Source organism: Rhinopithecus bieti, unplaced genomic scaffold (assembly GCF_001698545.2).
Source record: "Rhinopithecus bieti isolate Rb0 unplaced genomic scaffold, ASM169854v2 scaffold_20098, whole genome shotgun sequence".
NCBI classification, from domain to species: Eukaryota; Metazoa; Chordata; class Mammalia; order Primates; family Cercopithecidae; genus Rhinopithecus; species Rhinopithecus bieti.
This window is the reverse complement of record NW_016810571.1, coordinates 698,822-715,350: the sequence shown is the minus strand read 5'-3', so window position 1 is coordinate 715,350 and position 16,529 is coordinate 698,822. Positions and strand designations below refer to the sequence as shown.

General features: G+C 43.7%; 1 protein-coding gene across 6 annotated transcripts in view; it reads right to left on the bottom strand.

Moving 5' to 3' along the window:
- ARHGAP44 (Rho GTPase activating protein 44) overlaps window positions 1-16,529 on the bottom strand; it is a 214,158-nt gene that overhangs the window by 95,742 nt on the left and 101,887 nt on the right. For all 6 annotated transcript variants that reach the window (XM_017892363.1, XM_017892361.1, XM_017892365.1 and 3 more), the window contains exons 2-3: window positions 9,974-10,013; window positions 8,167-8,271 (exon numbers count right to left, since the gene is read on the bottom strand). In XM_017892363.1, coding sequence (XP_017747852.1) covers window positions 8,167-8,271; window positions 9,974-10,013 — 145 coding nt within the window. The remainder of the gene's footprint in view (window positions 1-8,166; window positions 8,272-9,973; window positions 10,014-16,529) is intronic.

Sequence of the window (16,529 nt, the reverse complement as noted above, 5' to 3'; positions counted from 1 at the left end):
AACCAATGGTGTAACTGTCACTGTAGCAGAGATGTTAAGGTGAATTTGAGAGACTGGATTCCAAGGTGGGGGTAAGTTAGTGAAAATCAACATGAGTTTTTATTTGTGTAGATGCTTTAAGAATCAAGAAATTGGCCAGGCGCCGTGGCTCACGCCTGTAATCCCAGCACTTTGGGAGGCCGAGGCAGGCGGATCATGAGGTCAGCAGAATGAGACTATCCTGGCTAACATGGTGAAGCCCCATCTCTACTAAAAATACAAAAAATTAGCTGGGTGTGGCAGCACGCACCTGTAATCCCAGCTACTTGGGAGGCTGAGGCAGGAGAATCGCTTCAACCCAGGAGGCGGTGGTTGCAGTGAGCTGAGATCGCACCACTGCACTCCACCCTGGGCAACAGAACGAGACTCTGTCTTAAATTAAAAAAAAAAAAAAAAAAAAAAGAATCAAGAAATTACAAGGACACCACCAAATGACAAAAGAAAGGAAGAAATGCGTTAAGATGATATTACTTTCATACCAAAAGGGGGTAAGTGTAACCCCATAATCAAAGACAGTACGTAAGAAGAAGTTAATGGACTGTAACCCACAACAGACTACAAATGATTTCTATTTCTAAAAAGATTCTCTAAGGTGAAGGAACATTAACCGCTCAAGGGTTGCCAGGAATTGTAGCAATCTCATATAACCTAAGATTGCCTCTAACTGAGACACTGTTTGCTTTCTCCCTCACTCTTTGGTCCTCCCCATTTCAAGTATAATGACATCCAATCTTATACAAAGGCATAAGAATGATACAATGGACTCTGAGGACTCAGGGGAAAGGGTGGGAGGGGGTGAGGGATAAAAGATTACACATTGGATACAGTGTACACTACTCAGGTGATCAGTGCACCAAAATATCAGAAATCACCACTAAAGAACTTACTCATGTAACTAACACCACCTGTTCCTCAAAAACCTATGGAAATAAATTAATTAAATTTTTTTAAAAAAGGATATCCAGTCTTAGAAGAATTAAATTGCTCAAAGATCTAGAAAAGCTCCCAAAATCATTTTCCCTCCAGTACCAAGGATCCACACTGACAAAGCCAGTCCGGATCCCTGGTAAATATTAGTGTCCAGGTAAAAAGATCTTAGCAAACTTCAGGCTGGCCAGTGATTTTCAGAGCCAAAGAGGAGCTATTAAAATAATTTTTTTCCCTAGCTCTAGAGTTCAGATAGAACCTTAAGAATTAAGGGAAGGAACGACAGACTGTCCCAGGCTTTCAGTATAGTCAATCTGACATGTCTGAGATGACTGTTCTCTCTAAAATTATCTTGGGCATAAGCAACACAGTTTGTAGGATGACCCAGACAATAAGCCTCATTCTAATATCCACACCATTCCTACACACACACACACACACACACACACACACACACACACACACACACACACTCTCTCTCTCTGTCTCTCTTTCTGTCTCTTTCTCTTTCTCTCTTTCTCTTTCTCTCTCTCTTTCTCTCTCTCTTTCTCTGTCTCTCTCTCTCTCTCTTTCTCTCTCTCTCTCTCTCTTTCTCTTTCTCTCTCCCCCTCTCCTTCCCTCTCCCTCCCCCTCTTTCTCCTTCCCCCCCCCCCCCCCCCCCCCCCCCATATTCCCTGTCTCTGAAAATTGTTGTCTACTGTCCTCTAATTCCAGGCCCAGGCAACCAGCTCTTCTGTGGTTCAGCCCCAGCAAGATACACAGCCCAGGCTTGATGCTCTGGTCTCAATGGTTCTTAACAGCCACTCCAGCCTAACAGTGGGCCACTCCTAACAGCACCAGGTTACACTTCTTTAATAGTTACTTAAGTTAACATCGCGCAAGGCATGTACATGCTTTACCTCACTGACCTCTCCAACAACCCTGCTGGATAGGGAATTGTTATGATTCTTACCATTTTCCAAATGAAGAAGCTAAGGCTTATGAGGTAATGAACTTGCCCAAGCTCAAGTTACTTAGGAAGCGACAGAACTGAGCTTCACCCTTTGGTGGTCAGATTCCAGAGCTTAACCTCAGAATTGCCTGTTACAGAAGAGGAAGGGCATGCTAGTGTGGTAGGCAAGTTCTGTGCCTAAAATATTCACAGACCATCCATTCACGACACACATCTACTTGTACCATTGCTCTGCTGTGGCAGGTTCTTTTTTAGGCACGGAGAATAGAACTGATGGGAACACAAGATCCCGACTCCCATCACAATGATGGAAATGATCATAGTGATTTCAGATACTAATACGTGCTATAAAGAAAATAAAACAAGGAGATGGGATTAGGGTGAGAGAGGAAGCAGACACATTAGGTGGTCAAGAAAGCCTCCTGAAAAGGTGACATCTGAGCTGAGAACTGAACAGGTTGCTGGCTTGAAATGCTGGATAAGAGGATTCCCTACAGAGGATAGAGCAAGCACAATGGCCCAAGTGAAGTTGAGCTAGGTAGGCATGCTCAGTACCAGGTGAGCACAACTGAAGAACGATGACAGAGGGGAAGGAAGCCCAGAGCCAAGCTCAGAGATGCAGGTAGAAGACACATCATAGTGTTCAAGGGCCAAGATAAGGAGTTCAGATTTCATTCTACAATGGGAATCCCAGAGCAGGATAAGGCAGGAGGATGACGTGACTGGATTTCCAATTTAAACACTGGCTCCTGTGGTTGCAGAGAAGGGAAGAGGAAGGAGGAAAGGGTTTGGGATGGAAGACGTGATAGGAGCCACTGTATTCAGAAAGAACTGACAGCTGCTTAGACTAGGGTGGTAAATATTGAAGCCAAATGGAAATTCTTTGGAGGAGGAGTCAGCAGGGCTTACTGACAGCCTGGATGTGGGGGGTATGGAAAGGAAAGAAAAAAGAATGGTGTCTGGGATTTAGATGAGCAAGTACATGGATTTACAGTAGCATTCTCTACTGTTCTGCCCTCTTTGCTGGGTCCTCCTCCTGGTAGAGTGTGAAATGCTGCAGTCCCTGGGGTTCCTGATTCAAAAGCCATTTGTCTTCTCACCCTGCATTTTCTCCCGAGGTGATCTCAGCAGCTCCAATGGATTCAACAGTCACTCGGGGTAGGGACCATGAAACCCCTCTCTCCTCTTCATACGGCCGCATCCACTCAGTTATCAAGCCCTGATACTCTACCTCCAGGATCTACCATGGACACTGATTTTTCTCCCTTTTCAGGTCCTCGTTGCATCTCACTGAAATTGTTCCCATCGCTGTGTAACGGGCCTCACTTCTGCAATGGTCCCACCCATGAGTCCTTTATTCATACAATTTTCAACAAATCTGATCATGTCTCTCCCTGTTAAAATGTTGGCTTTCCTCTACTCTTAGGGATAAAGTCCAAACCCTCACCATGCCCTACAAGGTATGATCCCATCCTCTGCAGTCCTGCCCCATGCCACGTCTTCCCCATTCTCTACAGTCTGGTCACTCTGGCCACCTTTATTTTTCTCAAAAATGCCAAACTTGGCCAGGTGTGGTGGCTCACACCTGTAATCCCAGCACTTCGGGAAGCTGAGGCGAGTAGATCACCTGAGGTCAGGAGTTCAATACCAGCCTGGCCAACATGGTGAAACCCTGTCTCTACTAAAAATACAAAAATTAGCTGGGTGTGGTGGCACATGCCTGTAATCTCAGCTACTTGGGAGGCTGAGGCAGGAGAACTGCTTGAACCCGGGAGGCAGAGGTTGCAGTGAGCCGAGATCGTGCCATTGCACTCCAGCCTGGGTAACAAGAGTGAAACTTCGTCTCAATAAATAAAATAAAAATAAAGCTAAACTTTTTCCTGTCTCTCGGAACCCGGCACATCTTGCTCCCTGTCTGAGAAGTGTGTTTACCCCTTTTGGTGCTGCTACCTTTTACCTGTCCTTAACGGCCACTTCCTCACGGAAACCTCCCACTATTTAATTCCTAGCAAGCGCTTCTTCTCAGCACTAAGACATGGTCTGAGTAGCAAATGCACTGAGTATGATGCCTGTCTCCCCTTGGGTGGTGAGCTTCTGGAGCACAGAAATCCTGCTCAGCTGGCTCAGCACTTAGCATACACACCGCCTTGCATGGCAGACTTGGTGCTTTCTAAATATTTGCTGAATAAGGTGGAGAAACACTTTCACACAGTAGCACTTTATTTGTTGGGGATGACTTCCTAATGAGAAATGCAAGGACTTCAAAAAACTAAACATCTTCATTATATTAAGAGTCCTGAAAACCTAGGAACTAACCAGTTATTATCCAGGACTAAAGATAGCAACATGGAGGCCGGGCGTGGTGGCTCACGCCTGTAATCCCAACACTTTGGGAGACGGAGGCGGGCAGATCACGAGGTCAGGAGTTCGAGACCAGCCTGGCCAACATGGTGAAACCCTGTCTCTACTAAAAATACAAAAATTAGCCGGGTGTGGAGGTGGGCGTCTGTAATCCCAGCTACTCGGGAGGCTGAGGCAGGAGAATCGCTTGAATCCGGGAGGCAGAGGTTGCAGTGAGCCGAGATGGCGCCACTGCACTCCAGCCTGGGCGACAGAGCAAGGCTCTGTCTCAAAAAAAATAAAAATTAAAATTAAAAAAGATGGCAACATGGAAAGGTAATTCATATGCTTTCTATTCTTCATCCCACATAAGGAATCCAGTTGTACTCAGTACCCACAAGACAATAATGTTCCCTCTGTTCACTGAGATAATGGCAACAAAATCCCATTTGTATGCCCACCCACATCTGGCTGGCAGCCACAGCTTGCAGGGCAAAACTTTAAAAGTAGTATGACAAAAGTTTAGGAGTTAGAACACACAACTAAAGAGCTATTGAGCTTGTTAAAAGAGAAATAACAAAAAGCAACTTACATGTGCTCAAGCAGCAACTTACATGTGCTCAAGCAGCAACTTACATGTGCTCAAGTAGCAACTTACATGTGCTCAGATAAAAAGCAGAATATTGCATAGATCCCCATAAAGTCTCTCCTGAACCTGAGATTCCAAGACCCACACTCCCCCCGTGATTGTCCATCTCTGGACCCTCTCACAACATTTAACTCCCGAGACAGCGTCTGTTCATTCACTCCCTCCCTCCCACTCCACCTTCCCTTTACCTGATCCTTTTCATTTTATTTCTTTTCCTTCTCACCAATTGCTCCGATCTTGACATATCTCCCTACTTAATCAGGACAAAGAACTGGATATGCATTTCACTATTTGAGGTGATTTATAAATGTCATGTTTCCTATTACATCTCTGAATGTGTTTAGAGAAAAACTGAAAAAAAATGAGTTTGGAAATTTTTTCCCACAGTTCTTTGATTGTTTCATATTTTAAATGGCTCTTTGACTTTCAGACTATTTCTTCAGTCATACGATGACAAGGAAAGACGGATCAGCATAAGAAATCATTGACAAAATCAAGCACTTAAAATCCATGTAGTGAGGCTGGGCACAGTGGTTCACATCTATAATCCCAGCACTTTGGGAGGCCTAGGCAGGCAGATCACGAGGTCAAGAGATCAAGACCATCCTGGCCAACATGGTGAAACCCTATCTCTACCAAAAATACAAAAATTAGATGGGCATGGTGGCACGCACCTGTAGTTCCCAGCTACTCGGTAGGGTGAGGCAGGAGAATCACTTGAACCTGGGAGGTGGAGGCTGCAGTGAGCCAAGATTGCGCCACTGCACTCCAGTCTGGGCGACAGAGCAAGACTCTGTCTTTAAGAAAAAAAAAAATCCATAGAGTGAAATCACTGACCTATATGTGCTTGGGCACTTACTTCCACTGCGGACTTCTCCCAGTTTACATGTTTATCACCGCATGCACGTGACTGCAGCCTTCAGAGCCTGATAACAACCACTGTGTGTCTTCTCCAGTAAGAGAAGCCAGATAGAGTATGTCCTAGTTAGTGAATCATGGCCAGTCACAGCAAACCCTTTTATCTTGGATACATATTCACCTTCTCAGCCTCCCTTGCTGCTAGAGAAACATAAATGAAATTAATTCATGGTCTTAGCGCCCTCCCACTTCCTGCCTGTGATGTGGTTATGTGAAGATGTGATGCATGGAGCTGCAGCAGCCACATTACAGTTGTAAATGGAGGCCCAAGCGTCACATAGATGCTGACCCAAAGCTGCTAAATAAACCTTGGAACTGGCTACCTCAGACATTTTGTTAAGTGAGGCAACTATGTGCCTTTTTCTCAAGTCTCTAGGAAGCAGTATAGTTATTAACCATTTTTTTTTTATTTTCTGTATTCAGACGCTTTGACAACATCTTGGGCCCTTGCTGATCCTGGAGGGACTGCCCCTCCCAGACTAGGCAATTCCTAGAAATAGTAAACGACTCACCCACAGAATGCTTTTTAAATGCAAGCTAATATAGAGTTCACATTTCAACAACCTCCTCTAAGGGCTCTCACACCCCAGGCCACTGTCCATCTGCCCTAATTACCCGACTGGGAGGTCAGGTCCCAGACAACTAGAAACAATCCTTAATAATTCAAACTAATCAATCCTATATCTGCTGTAGACACCACAACAAAGGCTCTGGCCCAAGGTCCTCTCTTTTACCTCCTGACCAACCCCAGAGCTTCCCCTGTGGCCTTCTGGGTGATGTGGCCTGTCCCCTTCTCTTGGGAAGCGTGAATAACTATCTCTCCTTGGTGATCATCTCCTAATCTGCTGGCTTTGCCATACCTCAGATCTTCTATCCACGCCCTATACATCAGATCACTCAGGGACCCAAATGTCTTCTTACTGATAAAGTACGTAAGATTCTCAATTCAGTGAAAACGCCACCAATCCAGGTAAATTCATCTGATCCCAGAAAAATAATGTTAGTACTAATCGGCTTACCAACACCAAAGGCCAAATTCAAGCCTCTGGTGGTAACATTCAGATGATACTCTCGATACCAACACATACCATACTTTGGACCAGTTATTTTAAAAATGGTGCTTCTTGGAACAACAACAAAAAAAAGGACACAGATGAAAGGCAGGCTTGGCTCCAGCATCCCCATCCGGAACCGTTTCTGGAGTCCCCCATTAGATGTGGGTTTGATAAAAGGGTTTCATGCCCAAAGTCGTTTTGCAAACTCTCCCTTTAGACAGTTCCCCTTGCTGAATTCCTGATACATACAGAATTATTTCTATAGATATTTTTCAGAGCTGTGAAAGTTTTATTTATACACACACAAATGATTCCTGCTGGGAATATTAAGAAAGAAGAAACCAGGGCTTGGAAGAAAGAAAGAAATGACTGGTAGGGCAACCAGAGCAGGTTTTTGCACTGCAGCAGGAGCTGGGAAGAAGTATTGTGGCACATTACATGACAGTCCAACAGAAATGAGGCTAACATAAGCTGAGGGGTATCAGGGGGACCAAGGGGATGCAGAAGTCAGCAATAACTGCAAGTCAAAAAAAAAAAAAAAGTCTAAAAGATACCAATCGTGTAGATTATAAACTCAAGGAAGAAGGAGAAAAGTCTAGATTGCATATCCCTTGTAATAAAGCCAAGTGAATGCCTAAGAATATCTTTTAATCTTTGGTGGGGCTGAGAGGGATGGGGTCAAGAGGAAGGTAAACCTGCAGAGGCTGTTCATGCCGAGGACTGTTGAAATGGAATCGCATTATACAATGCCTGTTATTTCTAATGTAGGTTATAGACAAAGGCATTAGAGAAGCTTTATTTAGCAGGCTCTTTTTATTGTGTCTCATGATAGCGAAAACAATTTTCAAGGGCCTTTATAGGTCACTTGTAACCTCTAAAACCACGATATACTTTTTTTCCAAGAGATCTTAAGATACTACTGAGGCAAATGCAATCTATGAATGAGCTGAATCAGGGTTCAGATATCCATCCAGGGATAAAACTTCCCTAGAGGTGAGATCTCATGCACGCCCGTCTTCCCGGTTGCTCCAATCTGGGGAGGACAGGGAGAGGACCTCACCTTGCCTGGGGAGGGCAGGGGATGCTTCAGGCTGGGCTAAAGAGCGAGAACAGTAGGGAGGGTCGTCACTCCACAAAAAACAGAAAACAGGCAGCTAGAGCTGCTGAGTCAGTTCTCAGGCACGTAAGCAGCTACATAAACAGCTACATCCAGGGGTGTCACAGGAGTAGGACCATTGTCCTCAGTAGGCAAGATTTCAGCTCCCCGGGGCTGGGAGGGCACTTACGGAGCGCTTGTCAGCCTCTGCCCCTTGCTGGCCCTGCAGACATGCGGTGAGCTTCTTGTGCGTGCTGTGGGACACCTGTTTCACCAGCTCCAGACGCTTCTCCACCTGCAGAGAGAAGAGCGGGTGGTGCCACTGAGAGAGCGCAAGGTCAGGGGAGGAGGGATTGTGGGTGTGGACAATCACAACTCATGTTTCCATGGAGATAAGGACTCCCAGAGAGACAGCTTTCTTTTTTTTATTATGATTATACTTTAAGTTCTAGGGTACAGGTGCACAATATGCAGGTTTGTTACCTATGTATACATGTGCCATGTTGGTGTGCTGTACCCATTAACTCGTCATTTACACTAGGTATATCTCCTAATGCTATCCCTCCCCCCTCACCCCACCCCATGACAGGCCCCGGTGTGTGATATTCCCCATCCTGTGTCCAAGTGTTCTCATTGTTCGATTCCCACCTATGAGTGAGAACATGCAGTGTTTGGTTCTGTTCTTGCGATAGTTTGCTCAGAATGGTGGTTTCCAGCTTCATCCATGTCCCTAAAAAGGACATGAACTCATCCTTTTTTATGGCTGCATAGTATTCCATGGTGTATACGTGCTACATTTTCTTAATCCAGTCTACCATTGACGGACATTTGGGTTGGTTCCAAGTCTTTGCTATTGTGAATAGTGCTGCAATAAACATACGTGTGCATGTGTCTTTATAGCTGCATGATTCATAATCCTTTGGGTATATACCCAGTAATGGGATGGCTGGGTCAAATGGTATTTCTAGTTCTAGATCCTTGAGGAATCGCCACACTGTCTTCCACAATGGTTGAACTGGTTTACAGTCCCACCAACAGTGTAAAAGTGTTCCTATTTCTCCACATTCTCTCCAGCACCTATTGTTTCTTTGACTTTTTAATGATTGCCATTCTAACAAAGAACTTAAACAAACTTACAAGGAAAAAATCAAACAACCCCATCAAAAAGTGGGCAAAGGATATGAATAGACACGTCTCAAAAGAAGACATTTATGCGGCCAACAGACACATGAAAAAATGCTCGTCATCACTGGCCATCAGAGAAATGCAAATCAAAACCACAATGAGCCGGGCGCGGTGGCTCACGCCTGTAATCCCAGCACTTTGGGAGGCCGAGGTGGGTGGATCACAAGGTCAGGAGATCGAGACCATCCTGGCGAACACAGTGAAACCCTATCTCTACTAAAAATACAAAAAAATTAGCCGAGCATAGCGAAGGGCGCCTGTAGTCCCAGCTACTCGGGAGGCTGAGGCAGGAGAATGGCGTGAACCTGGGAGGCAGAGCTTGCAGCGAGCCAAGATCGCGCCACTACACTCCAGCCCGGTGACAGAGCGAGACGCCGTCTCAAAAAAAAAAAAAAAAAACCACAATGAGAGACCACTTTTAATGCTGGAGAACTGGAGGGGCAGCGATCACAGACTCTAGGACCCTCGGGCTAACCATGGTGAAATGACTTTAAACCTCTCCTGAAAGAGCTTAACCCAAACCAGTATTCATCATGCAAAGTGCAGTCGTAAAAGACAAAAAAAACTTCTCCCAAGAGTTTGTAAGCAGCAGCTAGAGCAGTTTGAACTGCATTGGGGATGGCTTAGTTTTTTGTTTTTTGTTTTTTGTTTTTTTTTTTTATGAGATGGAGTCTCGCTCCGTCACCAGGCTGGAGTGTAGTGGCACAATGCCGGCTAGCTGCAACCTCCACCTCCTGGGTTCAAGCAATTCTCCTGCCTCAGCCTCCCGTATATCTCTGGTGTCTATGAGCCGGTGTCAATGGCCGCCTTACCTGAAGAAGGTCTTCACTCAAAACTTCCGTCTTTTCAGCCCTAAAAAGAACATTGAGAAATATATCAGTAAGAAAACTAACAACAGAGCCCCATAATTACTCCCCAATCTCTTCAATTAAGGCAATACCAGAAAAACAGAGACATTAGTAGCAGAAACATTTAAGAAGAGCATAGATAAAACTAGAATTTACTAGGAAACTTAAAAAACCAACACATCAGCAAACACAGCAAAGCAGATACCCTGAAGACTTTCCTGCTATAGATTGGAACCTGGATTCATGACAACAAATGTATGCCTTTGTTCCCAGACACATATATATTTTAAGTATCAGAATTAAGGTTTCTCCAGCCATAACCCTCGGCCTCCCCCAAATAAGTAAGCTAATGTAGCAGAAATCTGAGAAAGGATCAATTAACAACAAACACAGAGACAGTATTGAATCCTGGCAACTAATGCAAATGCCACCACCATGGTCTGGCAACCAAGTGTTAGGTCCACAAGAAAGTGGAGGGCTTGAACCTGAAACTTCTACATTTAGACAACCTGGACACTGGAGGAATTGGACCCAGCTAACCCGTTAGTACCGCCTGCCTCATGTTAGAGGAGAGTGCCAATTCTCTCAGGAACTGAGCATTCTAAGTCAATGCTCTCTCTCTCTCTCTTTCTCACTCTCACTTTCTCTAACAACACGCACACACACACACTCTCTCTCACACACACACAAACACGCAAACACAGCAAATTCACATGAAAACAAATCATCAAGATTTAAGGGTACAGGGAAAGAAGGAACAACATATGAGAAGTCTAAAGAATTTCGACTATTGCAATGATCAAAGACTGCAATGCATGTATAAAATATCAAAGAACAAATGACATATTAAAAAATAAGCAGTAGGACTTCTGCTTCCAGGAAGAAGGAGTGAATGTATTGTAGCAATTCTTCTTACTCACACAACTAAAAACCTACGATAGTATAGAAACACAAGACCCTGAAAAGGAGAAGGAAGGCATACTGGCTGGGAACCTTCAGAATAACATGGTAAAACTGTTATCCTTCACATTTCTCAGCCTTGGAGCTTAAGAAACTAGCAACAGCAACACCTAAAACACCAACAGGCTCAGACAAAACAAACCCCAACAAAAGCCTGGTCTCTGTAGACAAAGGACCAAGAAAGGAGCAGCTGAGCAAGACAGACACTTTTTAGAAAACTGCTCACTGCAGCCAACACCACATAAAAGAATTGTCGTATTCTACCCACGCCAACAAAAGCTGAGTAGGGAGCCCTGACTTCTACCCCTGCCAGGCTGTAACAAGCACCCAAGCCCGCTTGGGTGCCCCTCATCAGTGTAGGAGCATCAGAGAACACTGAGACACATAAAGACAGCATCCATCCCTAGGGAGTGGGAGCATCTATCACTACTAGGCAACTGACAAAGTCCATCTTCCTCTGCTGCAGGAGCAGTGGAAATCACATGGTCACCTGGACACCCACGCCCATGTGGTGATAATGAAGCTTCTCTTCGCCTTCCCCTTGGGGTGGTGTCACGGGAGTCCTAGTGGACAGACGGGACTCTTGCCAATGCCCAGCAGTAATGAGGCCACTCCCTTCTGCAGTATTAGTGAAAGCCAAGTAGGGAGCAACAACCAGACACACATAACCACCCCGCCACCAGCCACTGAGGTATCAGTGGAGGCCCAGTAGAGAACCAGAACTCCCACACCAGTACTTGTTAACCCCGTATTAACAAGGAGCACCTCCATCTTTGAAGGGTCAGTGAAGGCCAGCCAAGTGGAGAACCCGGACTTCCACCCCAACTCATCAGAAACAAAGCAGCACTCCTGCTCCCCCTACTAGAGTAGCATCAGAGGAAGCCAGCTCCAAGACAAAGTTGAAATGAGATCCAGAGTCGCAGAATATAATAGCCATAATATCCAGATTTCAATTACTCATCACACCAAGAACAAGAAAAAAAAACTCAAACTGAAAGAAAAAAAAGACAATAGATTCCAATTACTCATCATGAAAATGCTTCAATGTGTACTAATAAACATGCTTGAAAGAAATGAGAGAAATAGGAAGTCTCAGAAAGAAAAGAGAAGATATAAAAAAGAAAATTTTAGATCTGAAAATATAACAATCTAATTAAAAAAAAAAAAAAACTCAGTTGATGGGTTCAACAGCAGAATGGAGGGGGTAGATGAAAGAATCAGTGAACTGGAGGAAGCATAATAGACATTTTCCAATCTGAACAACACGGCAAAAATAGACCAAACAAATCAACAAACAAAAAAAGCCCCAGGGACCTGTGGGCCTATAACAAAAGATCAAATATTTTATGTCATCAGAGTCCCAGAAGAAGAGGGGAAAAAATGGTAGCTATATTAGACTAAGTCGGCCATGATAAAAAGGTTAAAAAAAGATAGGCTAAAAAATACTCTAAAGAAATAAGGCTAAAAATGCCCCAAATGTGGCAAAAGACACAAACCTACATATTTGTAAAGCTGAACAAACCCCAAAGAGGATAAACATAAAGAAATTCTCACCAAGACACATCATGGTCAAACTTCTAAGAACTACAGACAAATCTTGAAACCAAGGTGCAAGAAATGATACCTTAACAATGGAGGAAAAGCAATTAGAATGACAGCAGATTTCTCAAGAAAAATGGAGACTACAAGAAAGTGGCACATCATTTTTCCAGGGTTGAAAGAAAGAAACCGTCCACCTAGAACCCTTTAGCTAATGAAAATATTCTTCAGGAATGAAGAGGAAATCAAGACAATCTCAGATATACAAAAGTTAACAGAATTTATCATTGGCAGGCTTCCTATTGCTAAAGAAAGTTATCTAAAATCAACCCAAAGTCTGGGCGCGGTGGCTCACACCTGTAATCCTAGCACTTTGGGAGGCCAAGGCAGGCGGATCACCTGTGGTCAGGAGTTCAAGACTAGCCTGGCCAACATAGTGAAACCCCATCTCTAAAAAGTACAAAAAATTAGCCGGGTGTGATATGTGCCTGTAATCCCAGCACTTTGGGAGGCCGAGGCAGGCAGATCACCTGCGGTCAGGAGTTCGAGACTAGCCTGGCCAACATGGTGAAACCCCGTCTCTGCTAAAAGTACAAAAAATTAGCCAGATGTGGTGGTGTGTGCCTGTAATCCCAGCTACTTGGGAGGCTGAGGCAGGAGAATCGCTTGAACCTGGGAGGCAGAGGTTGCAGTGAGCCGAGATCATGCCACTGCACTCCAGCCTAGGTGACAAGAGTGAGACTCCATCTCAAAAAAAAAAAAAGAAAAAAAACCCCAAAATGATAAAAGAAGGAAACTCGAAATACCAGAACTGGGGAAGCTATCACTCAAACTGGTAAAATGATGACAGCAGTAGACTATGGTAAGTTATGTACATAGTATGTAACATCTACAGCCACCTCAACAATACTGCTATGGTTTGGATGTGTTCCACAAAGTTCCTATGATGAAACCTCGATCTGTAAAGCAGCGGTGCTGAAAGGTGGAGCCTAATGGGAGGTATATGGGTCATGGGGACACAACCCTCAATGAATTAATACTGTCATTGTGGGAGTGTGTTCATTATCATGAGGGTGGGTTTCTTACAAAAGGACAAGGTGAGCTCCCTCTTGTTCTCTCCTGCCCATGTGATGACTTCAATCCTGTCACAATGTAGCAAGAAGGACCTTACCAGAAGCTAGCTCCTCCATCTCAAACTTCCCAGCTTCCAGAACTGCAGCCAATAAATTTCTGTTTTATTACAAATTAGAGACCATGGTATTCGCTTACAGCAGCACAAAGAAAATTGGTACCAGAGAGTGAGGTACTGCTACAACAAATACCTGAAAATGTGGAAGCAGCTTTGGAACTAGATAGTGGACAGAGACTAGAAGAGTCTGGAAGAGCAGGTTAGAAAAAGCCTGCATTGCTGTGAACAGAGTTAAGCGTGATTCTGGTGAGGACTCAGAAGAGAACAGCTGTATGAAGGGTAAAACTTCTTAGAGGTTACTTAGATATTCATGACCACAATGTGGGTAAAAATATGGACAGTAGAGACCACTCTGATGAGGTCTTACATGAGAAGGAAAAATATCTTATTAGAAACTGAAGTAAAGGCCATCCTTTTTACAAAGTTATACAGAACTTGACTGAACTATGTCCATCTACAAGGATTTTAATGAAGACAGAGCTTAAGAGTGATGAACTAGGATGTCTGGTGGAAGAAATTTCTAAGCAAAATATTGAAGAATCTGCGTGGCTTCCTTTAACTGCATACAGTAAGATGCAAGAGGAGAGAAAATATTTAAAGGTGGAATTTATGATTAAAAGAGAAGCAGAATGTAACCATTTGGAAAATTCACAGCCTGGCCACGTAAAACACAAAAACGCGCCAAGTGTCCCCTTTGAGAAAGGGTTTAGCGTGGCTAGAAGGAAGCCAGGTGCTATTCATCAAGGCAATGACAGAATGACCTACAAGATATTTCAGAGATCTTTGAGGCTGTTCCTCCCATTACAAGCCCAGAGCTCTAGGAGGGCAGAATGGTTTCATTAGACTAGCTCAAGATGCCTTCCACGGGTTCAATGACCAGGGACTTTGCTCCCTGCATTCCCGTGCAGTGCTCCTTGGTTGTCCCAGCTGTGATTCAAGTAACCCCAAGTGCAGTCTGGGCTGCTGCTCTCAAGAGAGCATAAGTGGTAAGCTTGGTGGTATCCATATAGTGCTAACTCTGCTGGTGCAGAGTTCATAAGCTGTGGAGGTATACATTTTTGGAGCCAGGGCACAATGTTACATCCACCTAGATTTCAAAGGATGTATCAGACAGCCTAGGGATCCAGGCAGAGACAAGTCACAAGAGACATGTCACAAGAGTGGAACCACTACAGAGAGACCCTATTAGGGTGATGCCCAGCAGAACTGTGGGGTCAAAGCCACTGCAGAGTGTACCCACTAAGGCAATGCCTAGTGGAGCCATGGGGACAGGGCTGCCCCCAAACCCCAGAACTGTAGAGCTACCAGAACATAGCCCCAGCCTGGAAGAGCTCGCACAAGCTGAGCCCAGCAAAAACGTGAAAACAGGACTGCCCAAGGCTTTGAGGTCAAAACCTCCACCCATGTGCTCAAAACGTACACATGGGGTAAAAAAACATTCTCCCGCTTTAAGATTTAACATTTTCCCTATTGGGTGCTGGACTTAGTTGGAACCAGTTATCCCTTTCTTCTTGCCTATTTCTGCGTTTTGAGATAGGAACATTTATCCCATGCCTTTCCCTCCACGGCTTTTTAAAGTAGATAACTTGTTTTGATTTTCACAAGCTCACAGCTAAAAGAAGTTTGCCTCAGGATGAATTGTGCCTTGAATCTCACCAATATCTGATCTAGATGAGATTCAGGACTTTTGAGGTGGTTTTGGAACCAGTTAAGATTCTGGGGCTACTTGGATGGAGCAAATGTGTTTTTCATGGTAGGAGGACATGAATTTTGGGGGTCAGAGGCAGAATGCTATAAGTTGAATGTGTCTCCTGAAATTCCTGTGTTGGAAACTGGATTCCCAATGCAGTGGTGTTGAGAAGTGGGATCTAATGGGAAGTGTTCAGATTAATGCTGTTATTGTGGGAGTGGGTTCATTATCACAGAAGTGGGTTTCTTATAAAAGGACAAGGTTGGTCCCCTCTTGCTCTCTCATCCATGTGTTCCCTTCTGCCATGTTATAATGTTTCAAGAAGGCCTTCACCAGATGCTACTCCCTTGTTGTTGGACTTCCCAGCCTCCAGAACTCTGAGAAAATAAAAGTTCAGTTTATTATAAATTACTCAGACTGTGGCATTCTGTTAGAGCATGAAATGGAACAAGACAAACACAAGAAATACATCAATGAAATTCTCAAAAATGATAAATTAACTCATAGGAATACAAGAAAATAAAAGCAAGAAATGAAAAACAGGAAGAACAGAAAACAAAAAATAAACAAAAATGGCAGATTTATGTTTAACATGTCTATAATTACATTAAATGTAAACAGCCTAAATATACCAATTAAAAGATAAGAACTAGAAGAATGGATTTTAAAATATGGTGTCTACAAGAATCTCATTTCAAATAAATTATACCAGCAGCATGAAAATAAAAAATTGGAAAAGACATAATGGAAGCTTTAATCCAAAAAGGCAGAAGTATCTATATTAATGTCAGATAAAGACAATTTCAGAACAAAGAAAATTACCAGAGATAAAGAGGAGCATGAAATAATAAGACACAACAATCCCAAATGTATATCCACCAAAAAAACAGTTATAAAATATATGAAGCAAAAAACTGATACAATGAAAAGGAGAAATAGACAAATACACAACTATAGTTGGAAACTTCAACACTTTCTCTCTCAACAATTAATAGAACTAAATTTTAAAAATCAGCAACAATATACAAAAAACACAACACCTCCATTAACCAATAAGATCTAACTGATACCTACAGAACACTCCACCCAACATGAGCAAAATACATGTTCTTTTCCAGTTTCACGGAACATACACCAAGATA